At 43.0% G+C, this 20,486-nt stretch overlaps 1 protein-coding gene across 1 annotated transcript in view; it reads right to left on the reverse strand.

The window, feature by feature from the left end:
* neo1a (neogenin 1a) overlaps window positions 1–20,486 on the reverse strand; it is a 220,978-nt gene that overhangs the window by 126,660 nt on the left and 73,832 nt on the right. Inside the window, exon 2 of the mRNA XM_012850873.3 lies at window positions 13,180–13,503. Within this exon, the coding sequence (XP_012706327.2) occupies window positions 13,180–13,503 (324 nt within the window). The remainder of the gene's footprint in view (window positions 1–13,179; window positions 13,504–20,486) is intronic.

Here is a 20,486-nt window from a genome sequence, read left to right on the forward strand (position 1 = left end):
TGGAAGCTGTCATCTATCTCCATCCCGATAGGCTCCCTGCCGACACCCTTTTCCTACTGTCATCCACCAGAGGGGAAGAAAAAAAAAAAAGAAGAGTCTCACATTAAACCAAGAACTCCTTTCCATCATACGTCGACGGTGGCTGCATTTGCTCCTGTCTCACCGTGTCCTCTGCAGACTCATCCACTCATCTGGATGCACAGCTTTTGGTTCATTTAAATACGCTTGCTGTGTTCTCATAACCCGTGGGGCAGCGGTGACGCCTCTCCAGCTTAGTTTCAGAAAATGAAGATTTCAGTTGGGGTCCTGCTTTATTTACAGTTGCCTCCAAATATTCAGGAACACTAATCTGAGTGACGGGAAAACCGGGTCACTGATCTATGATTTCCAATCAGGGCTGTCCTTCAGGATGATTATTCCACCACTCAGGCATGAGAGATCAGTTGTTCCACCTGAACATCGCACAGAAGGACATCTACAAATAGTTGAAGCTAACACAGTTCACTGTGGCATGATCAGATCCTATGATCCACAGCTCGCCATCATCAGCGACATACCATACACTCCCTGGTCACTTTATAAGGTACGCTTTATTAGGTCAATTGCTTGTTAACACTAGCTACGTTTACATGGACAAAAGTAATCAGAATAAAGGGTCGATCGGGGTAAAAATGGGTAATGTAAACACGGCAATCGGAATATTGTGATTGGATTAAAATCAATTGGAATGAAATTGTAATCTGAACGAGAGGGATGGTTTATGCTGATTGATAATCTGATCCATGTGTATACAAACACTTGTCAGGATTAATTATTCCAAATGTGGCAACCTGACCAGAGTGATGACGTGAATGTGACGTATTTCCTTTCGGAAATACATCGGGAAGCTAAACTGTCGGGGCTCCCGATGCAACCTTTCCATTTAAAACATTAAAAAAATGATCAAAAATAATATTTATTCAGTAACATCTCAACCGTGCAAGTCCAGCCTTGGCATTCAGAAGACACACAAACTCGTATAATACTGCTTTGTTTTCGTCCTGCGTTTTTTTAGGGCAATTTGGTAACTGCGCATGTCAGAGTGGTTCTATTCTGAATAAAGCCAGGCGCATATACACGCACATTATGATCGGATTAATTGAATGTGTGCACATGTAAACGGTACAATCTCATTATGTTTTGGTTTTTAATCTGAATACGTTTCAATCCGATCGTGATGTCGTGTAAACATAGCTGCTGTTAGTTGTAGTATTAGTGAATAAGCCAGTGACATGACAGTAACGTGTTGCATTTAGGCGTCTAAACGTGCGGAAGAAGTTCAAACCAAGCATCAGAATGTGGGAAAATGGGGAATAGAAATCAAAGTCAATTCATTTGACTTGAACGTGTCATGGTGGCAGGCAGATGGGCTGGTCTAAGTATTTCAGAAACTTATGATGTATTGGGATTTTCCCCACACAACCATTTCTGGGGTTTACAGAGAATATTCAGACCCAGTAAGGCGCTGTTCTGGTGACAAGAAAAAGTGGTGTTGATTTTAGAGGAACTGGGCAGACTGGTTGGAGACGACAGAAAAGCAACAGCAGCTCAAATAACCATTCTGTACCGCTTAGGCATGTGGAACACCATCTCTAAACTTGGATTACAGAAGCAGAGGACAACACCCTGCCCCTCTCCCGTTAACAACTGGAAACCGAGGCTAAAACTTGCCTTGCTCACCAGAAGAACGTGAAAGCAAAGATTCATGCCATTGCTGAGCTGCAGGAAGAAGCTGCAGCAACTGCGTGAAGCTATCGCGTCATCGTGGACAAAGATCTTTGAGAAAACCTTTAGACACCTTCTTAAAATGAAGCCAAAAAAACTAAGGCAGCCTAACACACAGAGGCGAGAGAGAATATGTGCAGAAAGTTTCTGTACCGCTTAGCAACTTTGCACGGGGCTCACATCCTCTATTCCATAATCACTCAAATTGGACGTGATTAAGCCTATTATGGGAGTTATTTCTGTTGCCACACATCTTAACAAGTAGAATGCAGCGATTTGTGCACAGCATAGCAATGGGATTTGATATTTCACCCAGACATCAGTGGCGGTAATCCAGTAAGATGGTCGCTGTCGTCGAGGAGATCAACGCCACTCAGGCGAGCGCCGCAAGATTGTCTCCACACTTTTTTTTTTTTTTTTTTTTTTTTTAGAAAAGTAGGTTTACCCCCACAGACGGCTACAAACACCCGCAGACGGCAGGCAAAACAGCCATTACTCAACGTGCCGTCCGTAACAACTTTTGGATTTCTTTCATTTTTCTCCCTTTTCATTTATGCATACCTGTGGCTTAATAATTATTACAGCAGTGGGTGCGTTGGAGTCGTTAGCAGAGAGGTGGAGGGTGGAAAGAAGAACACGGGGACAATGGAGGCCTGGGGGTGGCAGCGGAGAAGGTAAAGACAAAGGACAACGGGGCAATTCAGTGGGAGAAACGATACAAAAAGAAGGACAGGGCTGAACAAGAGAAAGAGCTGTGCTCCTCTGGTAGAAACACAGAACGAGCGTGTTCGAGTGGCTTGGCATCCAGACTTGTAGATTTATTTTATTTCTATCAGTACTTTTGGGCATTGTTCATGAATAGCCGTTTATTACAGCTGCGCCTGTGCAAAAGTTCAGTCGCAAATAATAATCTTAATCTACAGTAAATTAGATGCACACTACAGGACCACACATGGTTTTGAGCTTTTTCGCAACGAGGTTAAGTTTCCATCAGCTCACATCAGGTTAAAAATATTAACAATGCTGTTATTTGAGGCGATGCAATTCCCTAAGACTACAATAGTCAGACAACTATAGGACTCTAGAGAATATTTCCATCATTCCATGTGTGCTGCAACACAACACAAACGACAACAAACAATTCAGCAGCCTCAGCCGAGTCTGTGACAGTAGAATTTATTACGCCGCGATAACGCAGCGTTTGGTGGAGTTTTCTGAAGCGCAGATAAGGGATGCAGTTCCTCGCTGGTGGACTTTGAAAAAGCCAGAGTGTCTGCTTATGTTTGAGGAAAAAAACACGGACTCCGCCGCCGCTTGAAACGCTGTTTAACTCAGGTAACACTTTAATAAAACCCTTTCCCGGGACTGCTGGGTGTTGCATGCTAAACTAACATCTCTATGTGCATTCTCTTGGAGTATATGCATTTTGATTGCCACAATCGTGGAGCGAATGCATGATTACTGCTGCAGATGCACTTCACTTGTATTGTGTCCCGCCGCATTAGAGCATTGAGTCTAAAAGGACTTAAAAGTGGATTCAGACGGACAAGCCTGAAGCTGGACATCTAATATGTAGTATCAGTTACAAACACAAAAAGCTCTTTTATGTAGGGGTATAGTGAAAATACGCTAATGTCTCCTAGACAGACGTTTCAATACTACTAAAAATCTCAGCTACCCGACACACATTTTAAGAGCAACTCTCTATATTGACTGAGTTCCTCTCCAAGTTGCCTTGATTTTTGAAAGTTGCACGATACTACCAGCTTAATTTCTTTATCTATCAATGACCAGAGATAACTTTTTTTTCATTGAATAGTTTTTTGTGAAAGTGGCTAGTGAAATAACAAGCATTAACGATCCAACATTATAGCAGCTTATACTACCAGTAAAAAGTTTGTCATTCAATGGCTTTTCCTATTTTTTTATGACTTTCTACATTGCTGATACATAGTGAAGACATCAAAACTATGACTCAAAAGTAGGGGTGGGCGATATGAACTTTAAATTTTATCACAATATATTGTGGTAATGTTGTGATAATGATAAAAAAAACTATTTACATTTTTTTTTTTAAGTCTTTTTCAGGACACTGTGTGGCTGTGTCTGTGGCTGGATATTGATTAGAGCCCATTAAATACAAACACTGTCCTTAAAAACCATTTAAAAAAGTAACATAATAAAACAATATTCAAAGTATGTTTGATCAGGACTGTAGTTGCATAACGAACTGGGATTTTTATTACAAAACTGCACACAGTAACTGCATTTAATTATATTAAATGTATTGAGATCCATTGATGCTCTTAATAAAACAATGGGAAAAGCACAAATCACATTCCTGACCGTAATGGAGTTTTGTGTTTTTTCAGACACCACTTGTTAGAATTTATTGTCGTCAACATTAATCCAAATCTCTTATCACGATAAGAAATTTTTCACAATCACAAAAAAAACGATACGATGAAGGCCCAGCCGTATATACAAAATTGTGAAATACCTCCAAACATATTCACTTAAAACAATATTCAGATGGTGACGGGGATTAACCGCATAAAAAATGGATACCAAGAGGTACGGACTTTTGAGCCCAGATACGCAAACTGAATCTTTTATCCAACTTCAAAAATGTCAAGGCTAAGAATGTACTTGATTCTAGTTCTACATAAAAATGCTAATTTCGCATGTCTGTACAACAACAGAAAACATCAATAAGCCAACGTACAAAAGCATTTAACCTTTAACTTTATCCGGCTCTTTACGCTGCATTTTTATTCGGTTATTGCGTTATACGGTAAAAAAACAAGCCTGACATCTTATTATTATTTAAAAAAAATTTACACCCTGGTTTTAATACGTCTACTTGTGTCTGAACAAAGTGTGTGGAAAAATGCCACAAAGGGCTATCCATGCAACAGCAATGCAATCACTATTTCAAACCAGCATGTCTGTAGGGGTGATAATGCCCCCCCCCCCTCCCCCAGCCAGAAGCGGATTAAAATACATCAAAAAAAGGGATTAAAGAATCTGCCGACACCCCTAAATCCGCCAAAGAGCGTCGGACTGCTCAAAGGATGAGCATGCTTAAATGTAAGGTGACACACATGACACACGAAGAGCACGGTGACCAGTTTACTGCTCTATTTCTACGACTGTGGGGCGGGAGAAATTAGATCTCAGCCAAGCGTTATATTACAGAGAAATGACCTGTGGCTTTTGTTGTCTTTTTAAGCCGCAGCGTTTTTTTTTTTCCGAGGACATAAAGAAGAGAAGCGCAAAGAGGGCAGGGGAGGAAGCAAAGTAAAAAAAAAAAAAAAAAAAAAAAAGGCTGATTTATTTGAGGGTGTTCTGAGGAGTCGGAATGGAAACAAAACAAAGACTTGGAGATGAGTGGAGAGGCAGAGATACAAATGAATTCACCCTTTTCGTCATTTGGGGGTTTACCCATTAAGCGTCGGCTAGGTGGGGCTCACCTGGAGCTATTCCCCGGGAGGTGGCGGCGGGAGGTAACAGCGGCGTGGGAGAACAGCAGACAGTTAGGACGGGGATTCTCATTACTCCCGTCTCGCTCCGTGTCCTGGGCGAAACCGCTGCTGCACACCGCTCTTTATTCTCTGCCCTGTAATTTCCCCCTCTCCCTCCCTTTCCCTTGCACAGAGACACAAACTGAATACATAAGACCGTGCACTGACAGGCCACACTCCCTTTCTCTTTCATCTTAACCTCCCCGTGTTTCCACGGTATCTGACTGTGCACACAGGCTAAAACACGCCGGCGTGGACAACGGGAGCGAACACCAAAGCATGGGCACGGGACCGACTTCAAAGCTGAGCAATTTGAAAAAATAAATGTCTTAATTACCCACACTCTACGGCGTTTCCACATCGGGACAAAGAGGGCTGAAACTACAACAGCTTTAACAATGCCACTAATTTCTCTATAAAAAAGGTCCAATGTTAGATGTTTATGACTAATTATTAGACTAGCAGCCACTGTTAATTTAATAGATCAAAAATGCATTTACTAACAGGGAGGAGACACATCCAGTGAGCTGCATGTATGCAAAGAGGCATCTATGTGTGTTTTTTTTTTTTCCTGCAAGAGAGGTTCCAGCTCTATACCAGGACTGGTGCTGGTTTGATCTTCTACAGCCAGATAAGCAGCGTGGAGCCACCTAATTAAATCACCATAAACTTGGCTTTCAGTTACTTGCCCCTGTGAAGAAACGTCCTGCAATAAGCTAGCGTAGTTTCTAAACTTTTTCAGACATCGGTGTTTCTGAACGCTCTCAAGGCCAACCAGCATTTCCGATCTCTGATGCATATTCAGGGGCGGGCTGTGCTTAAAATTCAGCCCGGGAGCGCCTGGTTTGGAGAGGCCTTTTAATCCGATCGCCCGACGGATGCAAGGGGAACCATAATTCTGATGTGAACGCTTCATTTGCAGTAAAAAAAAACAACATCTTTTTCAACAATTAAAACTATGTGTGGATGTATTTAATGAAAGAAGTAAAAACTATTTTCAGCTTACTAAACAAGCAGCTTATCATAAAATTCAAAGCAAACATTGAGGAACAAAAACTAAAGCTATATCCTGGAACACAAGCTAGACCTGAAATTAATCAGCTGTATCAGCCTATTCGCTATAAGAGGTCACAATGCCTTGGTTTGGACTGCAATCCTTGGATCTCATGAAGTTTAATATAATTTAATATCATTGAGCTTCTTCCTAGTGTCGCCTCAATGATGCGACACGCCAGCACTGCAGCCATTAGAGCACACCCACAAATCCACTTTTTTTTTAACATGAACATTCATCAAAGTGCGTAAGAAGAGCAGAGGAGCTAATAAATGGGGGGTGCTGCATTTCATTGCTCGCTCCTCATGCTGTAAGCAACAAGGTTCCTCAGATTGTGATTCATGCAGTCAAGGTTGGAGCTAGCAGGTTCCAGCAGACCCATCGCCACTTTGTCTGCTTCCGTGGGTTTTTGTTCATTGCCAAGTTATCCAGAGACCTACGTGGGGTTCCTGTGGCTGTACACAACAAAGAGCAAAAATGAATTAAAAACACATAGAACACCACAAAGGGATGTAGTTTGAGCACATTAGCTCTACACCAGAGGTCACGGATTAGCGGACCACGGTCCGGATCCGGACCCAGCTGCTACCTAATCCGGACCCAACCTCATTTAAAACATTTATATATTACTGCATGTTGTCCAACGACAGTGTCTAACTCAGGGGTTAAAGTTCTCCGTCGCTGCGACGGATTTCCGTCATTTGGAAATTGAGCGCAAAAAATTCCGTCTAGACTTTTTATTCAAGGTTTTAAACACAAGCTGCTCTTAACCAATCAAACCTGGCAGAGCCGGGACATTAGCCAATCAGAATGAGAGCAGGGCGGGTCTTTCCAAAGCGGACATGGCCAGTCTGAGGTTTATCGGTGTTCATCATTTTAACTTTTGGGAGAGATTTTTAAACTGGCCACAGATGGTATGAATGAAAGTAGCGGTGGTCAAAGGTTTTCTTTGGATTTATGCGAACCAGCAGGTCAGAAAGTTCAGCAGCTGACAACAACTTCCCTGGGTAAGCGTCAATCTGCTCCTGCAGTTAATTAATGAATTATTTCCACCTGTGGCCATGTCGTCTGTCAGCGTTTATTCCCTCGCTGATAAACGCGGCGACCAACCAGGGATCTCCTCGTGATTCGCTGTTATGTTTTATTTAAACACAAAGAAGAGTAACGCGCTAGCTCAGGCTAATTTAGCGTGACCCTTGAAGAACAAGAGTCGGACTGTGAAACAATGTGCCTCATTTGACTGGGTCCGATTCGGAAAAAGTAAAAAAAAAAAAAAAAAAAACAACAACCCTGCGCTGTTCTGAAACAAAGAAGGCAGAGCTGTATCTGCTGTCAGTATGCAGCAGTGTTCACCTGATAAGCAGCTGCGCTCCAGGACACTAAATAAAATGACAAGGATTTTGATGCTTACAGATTGTTAAGAAAACTACATCAAAAAGATAAAACAAATAAACTGCAGCTACAACATGGACTGGAGAACGGGTTCTACCTGGGTGAGGCCAGAGAAAGGCGATTCTCAGAGAGTTTTTTTATGAAGTTAAAGTGGAGCGCGGACACAGGGTTCATCCTGGACAGGTCTCCAGTCACTGGGCTAAAATATAACCATTTTTTTAAACTTCAAAAAAGTTAAATCATGCCTTTTTATAAACTGTAATGATTAATTGGTGAACAATAACGGGCAAAGCAGAGACTGATTATTGTCATGTGCAATCTGTGTCAAATTAAAATGTATTATGTCATGATAACGTTGGTGATGTGTCCTGCATTTCCAAGGTTGTGTTTGCCTTGTATGATCATAAAATTGGTTTATATTGAATGTGACAGGGAGCCATTGGAGTTGATGTACAGGTGTGAAGTAGATGATGTAATGATGAAGCTGCTGTCCTCTGAACCAGCTGCAGTTTCTGGAGGGCAGGGAGGAAAGGGAGCTGGGATTGTAAAGTGGACTGTGGACCAGTTTGTCAACAGTGTGAAGGAAGACCTTGATGCTGCAGAGATGAAAGTAACCCAGATGATGATGTGGATGTGGAAAGTGATGGAGAGGCTGTCCAGGATGACGCAAAGGCTTCAAAGCTGAAAGGTGGCAGAGATACAGAAATTTTCAATGGATATTTTAAAAGTATCAGATTTAGTTGACTTTGCACACTAAGTGAGCCAACTAATGCAGCATGATGTCCATGGCCCGGGAATATATGGGCTGGCGAGAAAATGTTTTCAGTCAAACATTATTTTTGCTTCAACCCCTGTGCTAACTTCACTTGTTAATATGGCAAAGCCCTCCGGAGCGTTCCCAAACATATCCGCTTTCTCATACATACGGAGAAAATAGCTGATTTAAAGGCGCAGAACGAATGAGCACCTTGATATGTGCTTGAGGTTGGCTTTGTTGCCAATCAAACCCAGGTGTAAAATCCTTGCAGGGCAGCCTAAAGCTCACTTCTATCATTAAGCCATAAAAAAGAAATTAAAAAAAGTTCAGTTGTTTTATAAAAGATGTGAAAGTCAAGAAATTGTCTATATACCAAACTGAAAGATTGTGGTTCTCTATTTCAAAAAGCACTTTGGATTTTAAAATAGAAAAAGTTCTATTTTTATTTTAATTGAATTGAATTATGTAATTTTTTTGTTTAAAAAGTCAATATATAAGGTGGATGCATAAACATTTTATTTCAGTGTTAAATACTGTTTAAAGTAACGGATTGTAATAAAAAATGTGTCCGGACCTTTACTGGTTGTTGATTTTCTTTATTCGGACCCCGCTGATTTTTAATTAGTGACCCCTGCTCTACACAGTAATACTCTGCCATCATCTGCAGAGAACGCAGAAGATGCCTTGCTACGACGGTGACTTTTGTCCAGTTAAATCACGATTTACACTAAAATAGCAACAAAAAGAAAAAAAAAGAAGAAATCCAAGAAAAACTGCTTGACATTTAGGTTTATAGAGGGTGAACTAAATATAACCCGGATTTGAGTGGTTTTCAGTCTGAGTCTGGCCAGCCAGTTTGAGGTGTTGGACGAGTAGAAGAAAGCGAAGGGAAAGAAAGCTGCAAGGCAGAGAGTCTAAACGCGAGGAGGTGCGCTCCCGGTGCTCATGTGTGGAAGGGGAGGGTGGAAGGAGCAGCACGTCCCCCAGCCATCAATCCCTGGTATTTGTCAGGTTTGCTCCATGCCACGTCAGCCATCCGTGACTCCCTCCGTCATTACATCCCGGAGGTCACGCCCACTCCGCCCCGGCCCGGCCCGCGCCACCAGGCCCAGGGTCTGCTGGCGGCCTAATGGCCTGCTCTCGCTCTACACTGCAATTAACCTTTTTATTGGCCATGTGCCAGCGGGCTGAAGATACACTGGCGTACGAGCGCTTATGTGTTGCAAGCAGAGCCGTAAACGCGGCAGCCTCGACGTGCTCGCGCGGGGCTGGCCGATTGGCTTTGGGTCCGTGAATTTTTATGGGAAGAGAAAGCCAGCGTAAATAGGAGCGTGCCAATAATAGCTGACAGATTTCTCCTGCTGCGTGGTTTTCTAAGCCAGACATCATTTCTAACACAGACAGATACCGGTGGCTGGTAGCAGAGGCGCATCTCAGAACGAGAAGCGAAGAGGATCTCCTTTCCACGCGCACGTCCGCTGAGGAGAACAGGTATGATTTGCGCAGCAGACCAAACAAATACATCCATCCGGCTGCTGCAAGAATAACAAGCAAAGACTAACTCCATCTGCAGTCTCTCATTAAATGTTAAAGGCATCTAAACCTTCAAATTAGGTCCTTAAAGTCTACATTTCAGCCTGGTGGTTGCTGGCGGGAGTCTGGCCGTGAGGAACCTCAGACTCAGACGCGTTTGATGGACGGGTGGATTTCCCAAACTTAAAGCAACCGAAGTGACTTCCCTGAGTGTCACAAAGCGCCTCACGATACAACAGCGGCGCGGCGGCACTGCCTTCTGCAGCGATGCCGTGATGCAATTCGACATTCTTCTTGATATGAAATTTGTCGACTTCATACACGACGAGAGGAAAGAAAAAAAAAAAAAAAAAAAAAAGGTGATTTGTTTTTCGAGCGAGACGCGCATGTGGGTATTCACGGTTGTAATTCATTATTCATAAGTTCAACAACGCGCAGATGGAGCGAAACTCAGGAGTGATAAAATATTTTCGAAACCGCTGCTGTATCCACCCACTGCGCTTGGCAAGGGAGAACTGGAAATAGATTATTCAGCGGTGCCTGGCACACCTAGGGGACTAATCAGCGCTGTCACCAGTCAACAGCATCTTCTGCAGATACCGCTGCACTCGTCTGCGAAGCCTCCATCACAACTGGAGGGATGCAGCAATATGAAGTTCACTGACTGGCAGGTAAACTGAAGGTCAGGTTAAAAGCCTTTACTCATCTCAGACATTGATGACGTCCAACGGAATGATTATACGACATCAAATCCACACAGGCTTCAAATTCTACATAGAAACCCAGATATAAATTTACACTGTACACATTTATCTAATTAGTTTTGCTAAAAATAATGCACAATGCCTTGACTGGAAAAGGACTTTCTAACTTCTGGCTGGTGATTAGGTCTTTCGCCAACATCTTCTACTTTATCCCAAATCAAAAGTTAGACGGTTGAACCTAACCGGCCAATGATCCCAGAATACCGTTAAAATTGGTTTTGGAAAGGATAAGGCAGCTCAAACGTCAACCTTAACCCTTTGTAGACGATGTCTTCACCAGGATGTCGATCAGTTTAAATTACCGCCATCAGATTCCGCCGAGAAGGGCGCTTAACATCCGTATCGAGCAACAGGTTTGCCGGATGCTTGGTGATGGCTTCTAAAAGCACCAAACGTACCTCTGATTGGGTGGGAGAAAATTCACCAATTCTAGTTTCCAAAAACCCTTAAAATAATATGTGGTAAGAACAAAATTAATTACATTTATGGCCAAGATGACAAACAATTCTCCACCCGAATACAGAAAACTTGAAATATAATTCAAACTGAAGAAATATAAATAAAAATCCCCTTTGTCTTAATGTTTTTTGTCCAAACCTCATTCCCCTAAAATTAAAAGCAGCCATAAAAAGACAAAGAATCACAGTCAATACAATAACTTCTCACAGGGATTCAGTGTCTGAGAAGCCTATAATATACAACCTCACTGTCAACAAGAGGCCTCTCTCTCGGGTGTCTTAAACCTGCCGGAGCAGGAAGCTCACAGTAAACGCATTCTGGGCCTCCTCCAGCTCCAAATTGAATTTCAGGGCATGAGTTGACTCAAAACACCTAATAATCCCAACGTCACTGGCTGTTCCCGAGCCGAGCGAGGTCACAGTGTAGGGGAAGCAATGAGAAAAACAGAGCCTTTGACAAGCTTTTATCCAGTGAGGAAATGCATTCAGGCTCTGGCAAGGTGAGAAAATTTATTAAAGATAAAATAAATGGTTTGAGGAGAGGGAAAAAAAACCCCCAACAAAGAACATTTTTGTATTTATAGCTGCTATGTGAGAGTGCATATTTTCCCAAAGCCATGCAGTGGTAAACATCCTAAACATAATATAAAAATGTATGTATTAAAGCTGCAGCCTTTGTGATTTTCTTTATTCCAAGCTAATTCAAATACTAACCGTGGAATTTAAAGGCCAACTTTAGCCATTATACATTTAGATATTTAATTATAATAAAACTGCATCTCAAATACTCAAATGCCTTTGTCACATTCATTAAAAGCACCAAAACTAAGAACTGGCACCATATGCAGTCGTTTTTTTTTTCTTTAGTTGCTATGAGCAGTGGAAAAAAATACAACAGGAGGTACATATTATATACATATTATATATATATATATATATATATATATATATATATATATATATATATATATATATATATATATATATATATATATGCACTAATACTAACCATAATCAGAATATGAAATGAATTTAAGTATCATGAAATGTTAAAATGTACTTTATTTTGAAAAGCCAACACCACCGGCTCCTGCCTGTCTGGCTGCGATGGGTACTGTGTGTTGCTCTCAGGAGCGAAGTAAAACAAGAGACGACAGTCAGAAGTAGAGGGAGAGAAAAGGTGAAAGAAAGGTTAAGGGAGGTTAAGCTGAATGCGTTTTTAGTTCAAGCCTGTGAAAACGACCCTGATGTTAATGTATGTTGCATTTGAACGACAGAAACGTTGTTAATAAATAGAGTTGGGCCTTCATGCCTAAAGTTTCAGAGATGTCAGATACTAACCCCCCCCCCCCCCTGCATAATATTAGCACATTTTATATCTTAACATCCATCTTCTATCTTTAACATAGAGAGGTTTCCTGGATCAATGTGTGCTTCTGTGCTTGTTGTGTCTCTGCTCTGTCTTCTCTAACCCCCAGTGGGTCGAGGCAGATGACCGTTCATACTGAGCCTGGTTCTGCTGGAGGTTTTCCTCCCTGTTAAAGGGGAGTTTTCCTCTCCACAGTCGCTTCATACTTGCTCAGTATGAGGGATTGCTGCAAAGCCATGGACAATGCAGACGACTCTCCCTGTGGCTCTACGCTTCCCCAGCAGTGAATGCTGCTTGTCAAGACTTGATGCAATCAACTGGGTATACTTAGATAGGAAACTTTCTGATTTGATTGAATTTGACCTTGTAAAATCTAGAGATGACGTGTGAATTGATGCTACATATATAATGAGGTGCAGTTTTACAGTAATGGGCAATAACATGCATCCATCTGAGGGAAGACATTTCATCGGCACACAACCCCAAGCAGCTATGGTAGTGTACAATGGGTTCCGGGAAGCATCTTCTCACTGCATCTGAGTGGATGCACTGATGAGCGCTCACCTGCTACAGCGAGGCGTGCTGTGCGGCTGGAGATGGAGCCCAGGTTGTCGATGGTGGCCACACACTGGTAGGTCCCCTCGTCCGGCTTGTTGTGCTTCGAGTGGACCACGTGGGCGAAGAACAGCGAGCCGTCCGGAAGTACGCGCCGCCTCTCGTCCGACACCAGGCTCATGAAGGTGCCGTCCTTCTTCCACTCGACGCGGGCCGGCGTGGCCGCGTCGCTGTGCGCCGAGCAGTTGAGCAGCGCCGAGTTGCCCCGGATCGCCAGCGTGTCCTGGGGCTCCGCCGTGAACCAGAAGGGGCTGAAGGGCTGCGCCGCTGAGCCTGGAGAGCAAGGGGAGAGGAGTGGTTGAACACACAGCTTTCAATGTCGGAACAGGAGCAGCGGTGGACGGTCCAAGCGTCTGTTTGTGAGCGCGCTCCACAAGGTCACAGACATCTGAGTAGAGAGGCACGGGTTCTGATTTTCTGTCAGGTCTGGCCCGTTCAATTTTTTGGAGCAGGTCTGATTTAATTTGTGTTTGTTTTGTTTTTTTTGTCCAAGGACTGCAACACATAAAAGAAGAAAAATGATTGCAAAAGGTTAAATGCTAGAAGTTGCACATGAGTCATTTGGTACAAAGCATCAACCAATACCTTGGTTTTTCTGATTTGAGATTAGACAAATTAAATCTCGTATTCAAGCATTTTTTTTTTTTATTTAATCAGGACATTACACATTAATGAACAATCATATACTCTTGTACAGATTGCAAATGAGCCAGATTATAGCACAGATGCTAATTTACATCAGGCAAAAACAATTTGACCGACTCCTCCCCCGATCAGAGCTTTCTGATTGGCAGGTGCAACTCACCTAAAACCTTTCGGATTTCAGGTGAATTTATTTATTTGATAGGACGCTAAATGTCCACACCCCCCCCCCCCCCCACGGGTGACCGGTGCACGTCTAGGCTTGCTGCTTCGAGATTCTGACATTTAAAAAACTTTGACATGACCAGTTTTAATCCAAAACACAAAGAAAGCAAGAAAGCTGACTGGGGAAACTCTTTCAGCCAAGAGACTGCAAAACCCCCAAGACGTCATCGACTCAAAAAAACGGGATGTTTCGGAGCGCATTCTGAAAATAAAACAGTATTTCTGGACTCCAAATGGTCCGAGCACTCAGCGAAATGTTGCCGAAGCAAAAACATCTTTTTGCTCATTGCATCTTTTAGGGCAGCGAAGCCTTTTCCATCACAGAGCCTCCAAGAGGCTTTTTATTATGGAAACCACAAGCCCCAGTGGAATCTGGTAAAAAGGAGCTGACAAATTTAACCCAGGCGAGCCTTCTTGGCAAGTTAATGTCACGTCTTGCTTTATTATAAGTACAGAGTACAGCGACGGAGTAAACACTCAGGAACGTGCTCACTATTTACTTTCACCCCCCCAAGCCCAAATGGAAACACTGCGCGCCAAAGTCAGAGGAAGTGCAATTCCTTTGCATTTGTCCTCATCCATTATTCAAGCTTTCCCACCCTAAAAGTCATTCTAAAGTGGTATTGTTTAGATAAATAACCCCCATTTTATCAGTGCTGCAGAGACGGGGTAGGGCTGGGGGGAAAAAAAATTATTACAAGGGTAACAAAGATATTTAAATAATGCAGCGCACGGAGTAAAATAAGTGGCCGAGTGTTAAACGCAGTTAAAACTATGCATCTCTGCACTTCTCTGAGAAAATGTCTCGTCTCCAGGCGAGGAGCGAGAGACCAAGGAGGAGCGACGGCGGGGCAATTGTTCAGCTCTTAAACGACTCGGAGATAATTTCTCTATCTGGAGTCCCTCGTGTGACATCCAGAGAGAGAGGGGGCGATGTAATGCGTGGAGCGTTCCGGCGACGACGCGGCTGCTTGTCTGTGGCGTATGGAAGCGCAAACAATTACAGCAAAACGCAGCATGAAAGCTGGCAAATTAAACGGAAATCTTCCACATTGGATGGAAGGCGACAAAACATTACAACTAAGCTGTGCAATGATCTTCACATCATCTAATGGATGGAGAAGACCTGCAGATTCCGTCTCAGTGGACACAGGAGGACTATGGACACGCTGACGTAGTTCAAGTCACTGACTAACCTACGATCTGGAAATAAATGACTTGCTTTTATGTACCTACGGCGGAGCTACAGGGGAACGCCAATAAACCAAAATATCACTGAAAAGTTTATTTTGGTGGTTCAATGTGCAGCTCATATAGAGCCACTACACCCTAAGTGGCATATTTCAGGTGATTATTTGAGTGAATCTGGCATGGTTTACAGCTAAAGAACACTCACAATTAGGGACGCACCGATTAGCAAATCTGGGCCAATATTGATGTCTGATTTAAAAAAAAAAAGACAACTCTGATTCGGTTAAGCACCTTTACAACGATACCCTGCATAACTATCACCATCACATACCCAAGCACCGCATGGCCAACTCCCTCCCGTCTCCCTACGGAAACACGTGCAGGGAGCAATACCGACATGTTAATAAAAATGTCTAACATGTTAATGCCGATACTTTGATAATTAAATTTTTTTTGTAATTTAACATATAACCAATATAGGCGTATAAAGTTTTCTAATACTGGAAAGGTTATGTTAGGGATACGGTACAGCCTACAGGATCATGGTCAGATTCACTGCTGAACTGACAGCACAAAAGGATGGCAAGCTACAAAACGTCATTAAGTAACCGCGTCTACATAGAGAGAAGTAGCAAAGCATATTATTGGATAGTTAAGTGGAAGGTCAAAATGTGGTAGAACCAGGCGCACTATAACCGAACCCTTCAGAGGTAATTGAAAATCAAAAGTTTTGCATAAGCCACTGCTAAAACAGAGATGTCAAAAGCATCTCACTTGGGAGAAAAAGAAAAAAGATGGAACTCTTGCTCAGTCTTTCCAAGTCCTCTTCTCACATGGAAGTACAGTTTGCATTTTTTCAGCAATCTCTCCTGAGCTGACCCTCGTTCAGAATCTCTAGATCATTGTCAAGTAAAGGCTGAGGGACACAGCAGAGCCAACAATGCAGAGGACCTGAACACTTGAGATGCATCACTCTGTGCAACACATCTATTTAATAAACAAGTCTCAAAGTGTGTTAATGAAATAAACAATTTCATTTAGATTCAGTAACTGCAAGGAAGCACAACTACAAACCAAATTTAAGTAGAGCAAAATTTCAACCTGGGGAACTTTATTAAATCTGCTTATGCAGTAGATATGAAAGCAAAAGTAAAGCGGTACAGCACACCGCCTGCAGTTATTGAGCAGTTTTAAATTATTATAAAAGGCAAGCAGCTGATTTCAGGAGATCAATAAAACCAGAGCAGGTACTCCTCTGTACACACTGGGCTGGATAATGCATTATAGTGATGGTGAACACAACAGATGGAGATAGACTCTAGGAACGAGAGGCGAGAGGAATTCTTCACTCGTGGAAACCAGGGGGAGGATGGCATCCTTCATCATTATGCTTTACGCTGCCGAGTCTTGTGGGTGTGTTGGATGGGCAGAGCCTCCCCGCCCACGCTTGGCTCTTTTCCACAATCTTCACATACTCACCATGAGAGAAGGAAACTTAAAGGCCTCCAAGTTCCCCGCAGCATCCGAGTTTATTACTGGATCAATCTTGTACAAGTTCCATGCTCTCCACGCTGCCATTTTTGCAAAAGTTCTCAATGGCATTTTCTGTCAAACCTTTAAATATACACAACATGGGTTTCTACTGAATTTCTGTGCAGCTTCTGGTCTTAGTATATAAGGACGACCATGATACAAAGGTGAATAATTAGGGTTATCTTAAAGTTCAAATGCCATATTAAAAGGACTTACACAATAAAGACTATCAATGATTGGATGGATGGACAGATGGATGGATGGAAGGAAGATAAGCACCAAAATAACCACCTTTAGCTGCTTTTTTTTATCTTTTTTAGCTTCAGCTCGACTTTTGGACAAAACGGCAAACAGTGCTCTTCCAAGTCGCAGACATAACATCCACTGTCATGAGATCAGGGCAGCAATAGATCAGTATGAACCAGGAGCGGGGGAAAAGGATAATGGTAGGCTACCCGCGTGTTCACAACATCTCCATTATCTCCCCCTTAGATCCATGTCCCACAAAAAATGTTATCCATTTCACCAAACAAAGCCTGCAGACAAACATGCCAGCACACAGGAAGTCCAAACTGTGAATGTTGTCAGGAGTGATCGAAGTCCAGATGTCTAAACATGGGAAGTTTAATCAATGATGAACCCACAACTCAAAGACTGAACAAATATTTTGTTGAAAAAAAAAACTTACATCAGCTAGGGGGAAAAAACAAAGCCTTTCCCCAACATTTCCATCAGGAAACTAAAGGAATCCACCTGGATAAGAAATAAATACATCATCTTTCCTGCTGCTTTAAATTATTTTTAGAAGAGAGCAGGCATCAAAGTTCACATTTCACCTTTCTCTTGGCTCCCTTTGGGAATGACGTGTGACTCCAAATATCAGCTCGAGCTTCTGAACTTTAACCAAGAGCAGTTTCATTAAGGTGAGGGGAAGCCAGAGTGACACGTCTATAGTTAATATTAAAAAGGTTAACTAGCCTGAACTGTCAGTCCCCCGCAAGGCTGAGGAAGACTAAATGAGCCAGAACGGACCAAGAGCTCAGTGGGAGGCGGGCTCGTCTTTGACTGACAACGTCACTGTCACAGACCAAAGTCAGGGTTCAACTTTTATGTCAACGTGAAGAAAAAGTTCAGTTTCTGCACCTAACGACGTCTGAATACGCATTTCTAATGAACACCTGCAGAAGAAGTCAAACGAGGCCTACGCTCACATACATCTAAGTGTGGGGAAGGGCGGGGGGGGGGGGGTCTAACAAAAGCAGACAGAAGTAAAAGGAAATGAGGTGAACTTTACAAATAGGTGGAGTTGTGGGTGGTGGGAATACAAACGCACCCCTACCCCCCCATTTATCACTGATATACAAAGGATTGGGTTACACTTTGCACTGAAGAATGAAAAACAGACCTGACATCATTAGCTTCCCACGTCTTCTAGTCACAGCTGAGCGACACATAGCCACTCATAATGGAGATATAGCAATCAGTACGCTGGCATCAAACCTGGATGGTTCTCTTATTGACAGACATCTAATCTTCAGTTAAAGTCTAACCTGCTCATTCCAGTTTTCTTTCCATCCAACTGACATCTTTTGCTTATCTGACATCGGGTTGAAGGGGGTCGCAGGTCCCTCGGGGAACACCCGGACATCAGTCCCCACAGCAACATACTCCAGTTCATTCTGGGAGATCCCAAGCTAGAAGGGATATAAAGCCCCTGGAGCAATTATCGGGTCTTCCTCAGGATGCCCTCCCAGTGGGACACGACTGTAAGACCTCTAAATTGAGGCATCCGTGCCACATCTCAATGAGATGAACCACCCTAACCCGCTCCTTTTTATGCACGCTGCTAGCTCCCTACAGACGGCGACGCTCCTCACACCGTTAGCCTGATGCAGCCACCCTACGGCGGAAGCTCCTTTCAGCCGCTCAGATCTCATGACTATAGGTGAGGGTTGACACGTAGGCAGGCTGGAAAATTTAAAGACGCCCTAATCTATCCATCCATCTGCCGCTCAATTTGACCGTAACTTTGGACAAGAAACCAGTATACTCCGCTGACTCCCTGACTCAAAGGGAACAGTCCACATTTTTTCCAGTGAAAAACCAAGGCCTCAGACTTAGTGGAGTTCACTCACATTCTGACCGACTGACTTTATACAAGCACACGAGGGACGTGGTAATAAGCCTTCTTTAGATCCATCAAAACACCTAAAGCACAGAACCAGATTCCCAAGACTCTTCAACCATTCTGTGAGAGTACAGATCTAGTTTGAGGTTCAATGACCAGGACGGAAACTGCACTGCTCCTCCTTAATCCGAGGTTTAACAGCCAGTAAGAAGTGGAACCTTTTTTTTTTTAAATGCAGAAATTCTGATCGATCCAATGATCAACAATCCAATTACATCGATGCAAAATGAAAATAGCGATCCATATCATGAGACTAAAAAATAAACAGGTGTTACTATTATTTTAAAATTAGAAGAATGTCGTTTTTGATTTAAATGCCTGCATATAAATAAGATGGTCAAATCATATTTGTTATTTTTGTGTGAGTTAATATCAATGCAAATAACCTGTTTGATAGGCAGATGATATTGTATCATGTCGATCGCATAGACTGGAAATCGTAACAGACTTTGTGATATGGGGATAATATACCGTCACCCAAACAAATCGATATAACATCGTGTCGTGATAAAGCTGGTGATTTACACCCCTAGAATTTATGAGATCCCAATCTATGCATGTGTCCCTCTGACTTTTATCTCATTTTTACCAAAGGCCAAATAATTCTACACATCTATAATTAGAGAAATTGTAAAACAAAAAATGAAAACCTGCCATGTGAATTGCTATAGGTGCATCTGTGGCTGACAAAAGTACTTCTTTTTACTACCTGGGTGCAGGCTATATGAGCACAGCCCGGGCGCAGGCAGAGAGTCTGAACCCACGTAACGGTGTGAGAGGTCTCATCCATTCATGCATGCCGGTCTCGCAGCCACCCAGTTGTGCTTGAAAAATAGGAGTCCCCACGCCGAGGCAACGGTGGGAAAATTAGGTTGTCAATTTGATAAGTATGGGCACGTTACCCGTGTCCCAAATCCACATTTCCCAGCAGCCGTGAAAAGGTTTGGGAGTCCGGAGCATAACGGCGGCAGATATAGCTACCTTCACTTCCTACTTTCCAGTTTCTCCCTCGCTCTGAGATGAAGGAGACTGATCGGACGGCAGGGAGCTGCAGTTGGATTTCCCGTCTCAAGCCATTTTTTATTTAATTTAAAAAACACCTTTTCCAACACTACACTGCTTCCCATCGCTGCGAGGGTGTTTGTGAATTTCTGCTACATCACACCAGAGCATCCCCATCTAGCCGGAGCTTTGTGATGCCGGGTTAAAGGAGAGCGCCTCGATCCTGAACAGGCAGACGCCGATAGTCGACTCCTTCTTCTGACGTGTAAAAAGGATCGATTTCTGCTCCCCTCAGGCACCGGCCCGGATACAGTTTATGGTTCCTGCGGATTACAAAGTCCTCCTCTCAGCTTTGAGTATAATTGCGGAGTAGTGTGTGAGGGTCTTCTCTGTGCACAAAGACCCCCTGTTCTCTCCTGTTCTACGCCTGGCTCAGCAGGAAGCCCCCCCCCCCATCCCCCTCATTGAGGCGCTG

This window comes from Fundulus heteroclitus, chromosome 4 (assembly GCF_011125445.2).
Source record: "Fundulus heteroclitus isolate FHET01 chromosome 4, MU-UCD_Fhet_4.1, whole genome shotgun sequence".
NCBI lineage: Eukaryota > Metazoa > Chordata > Actinopteri > Cyprinodontiformes > Fundulidae > Fundulus > Fundulus heteroclitus.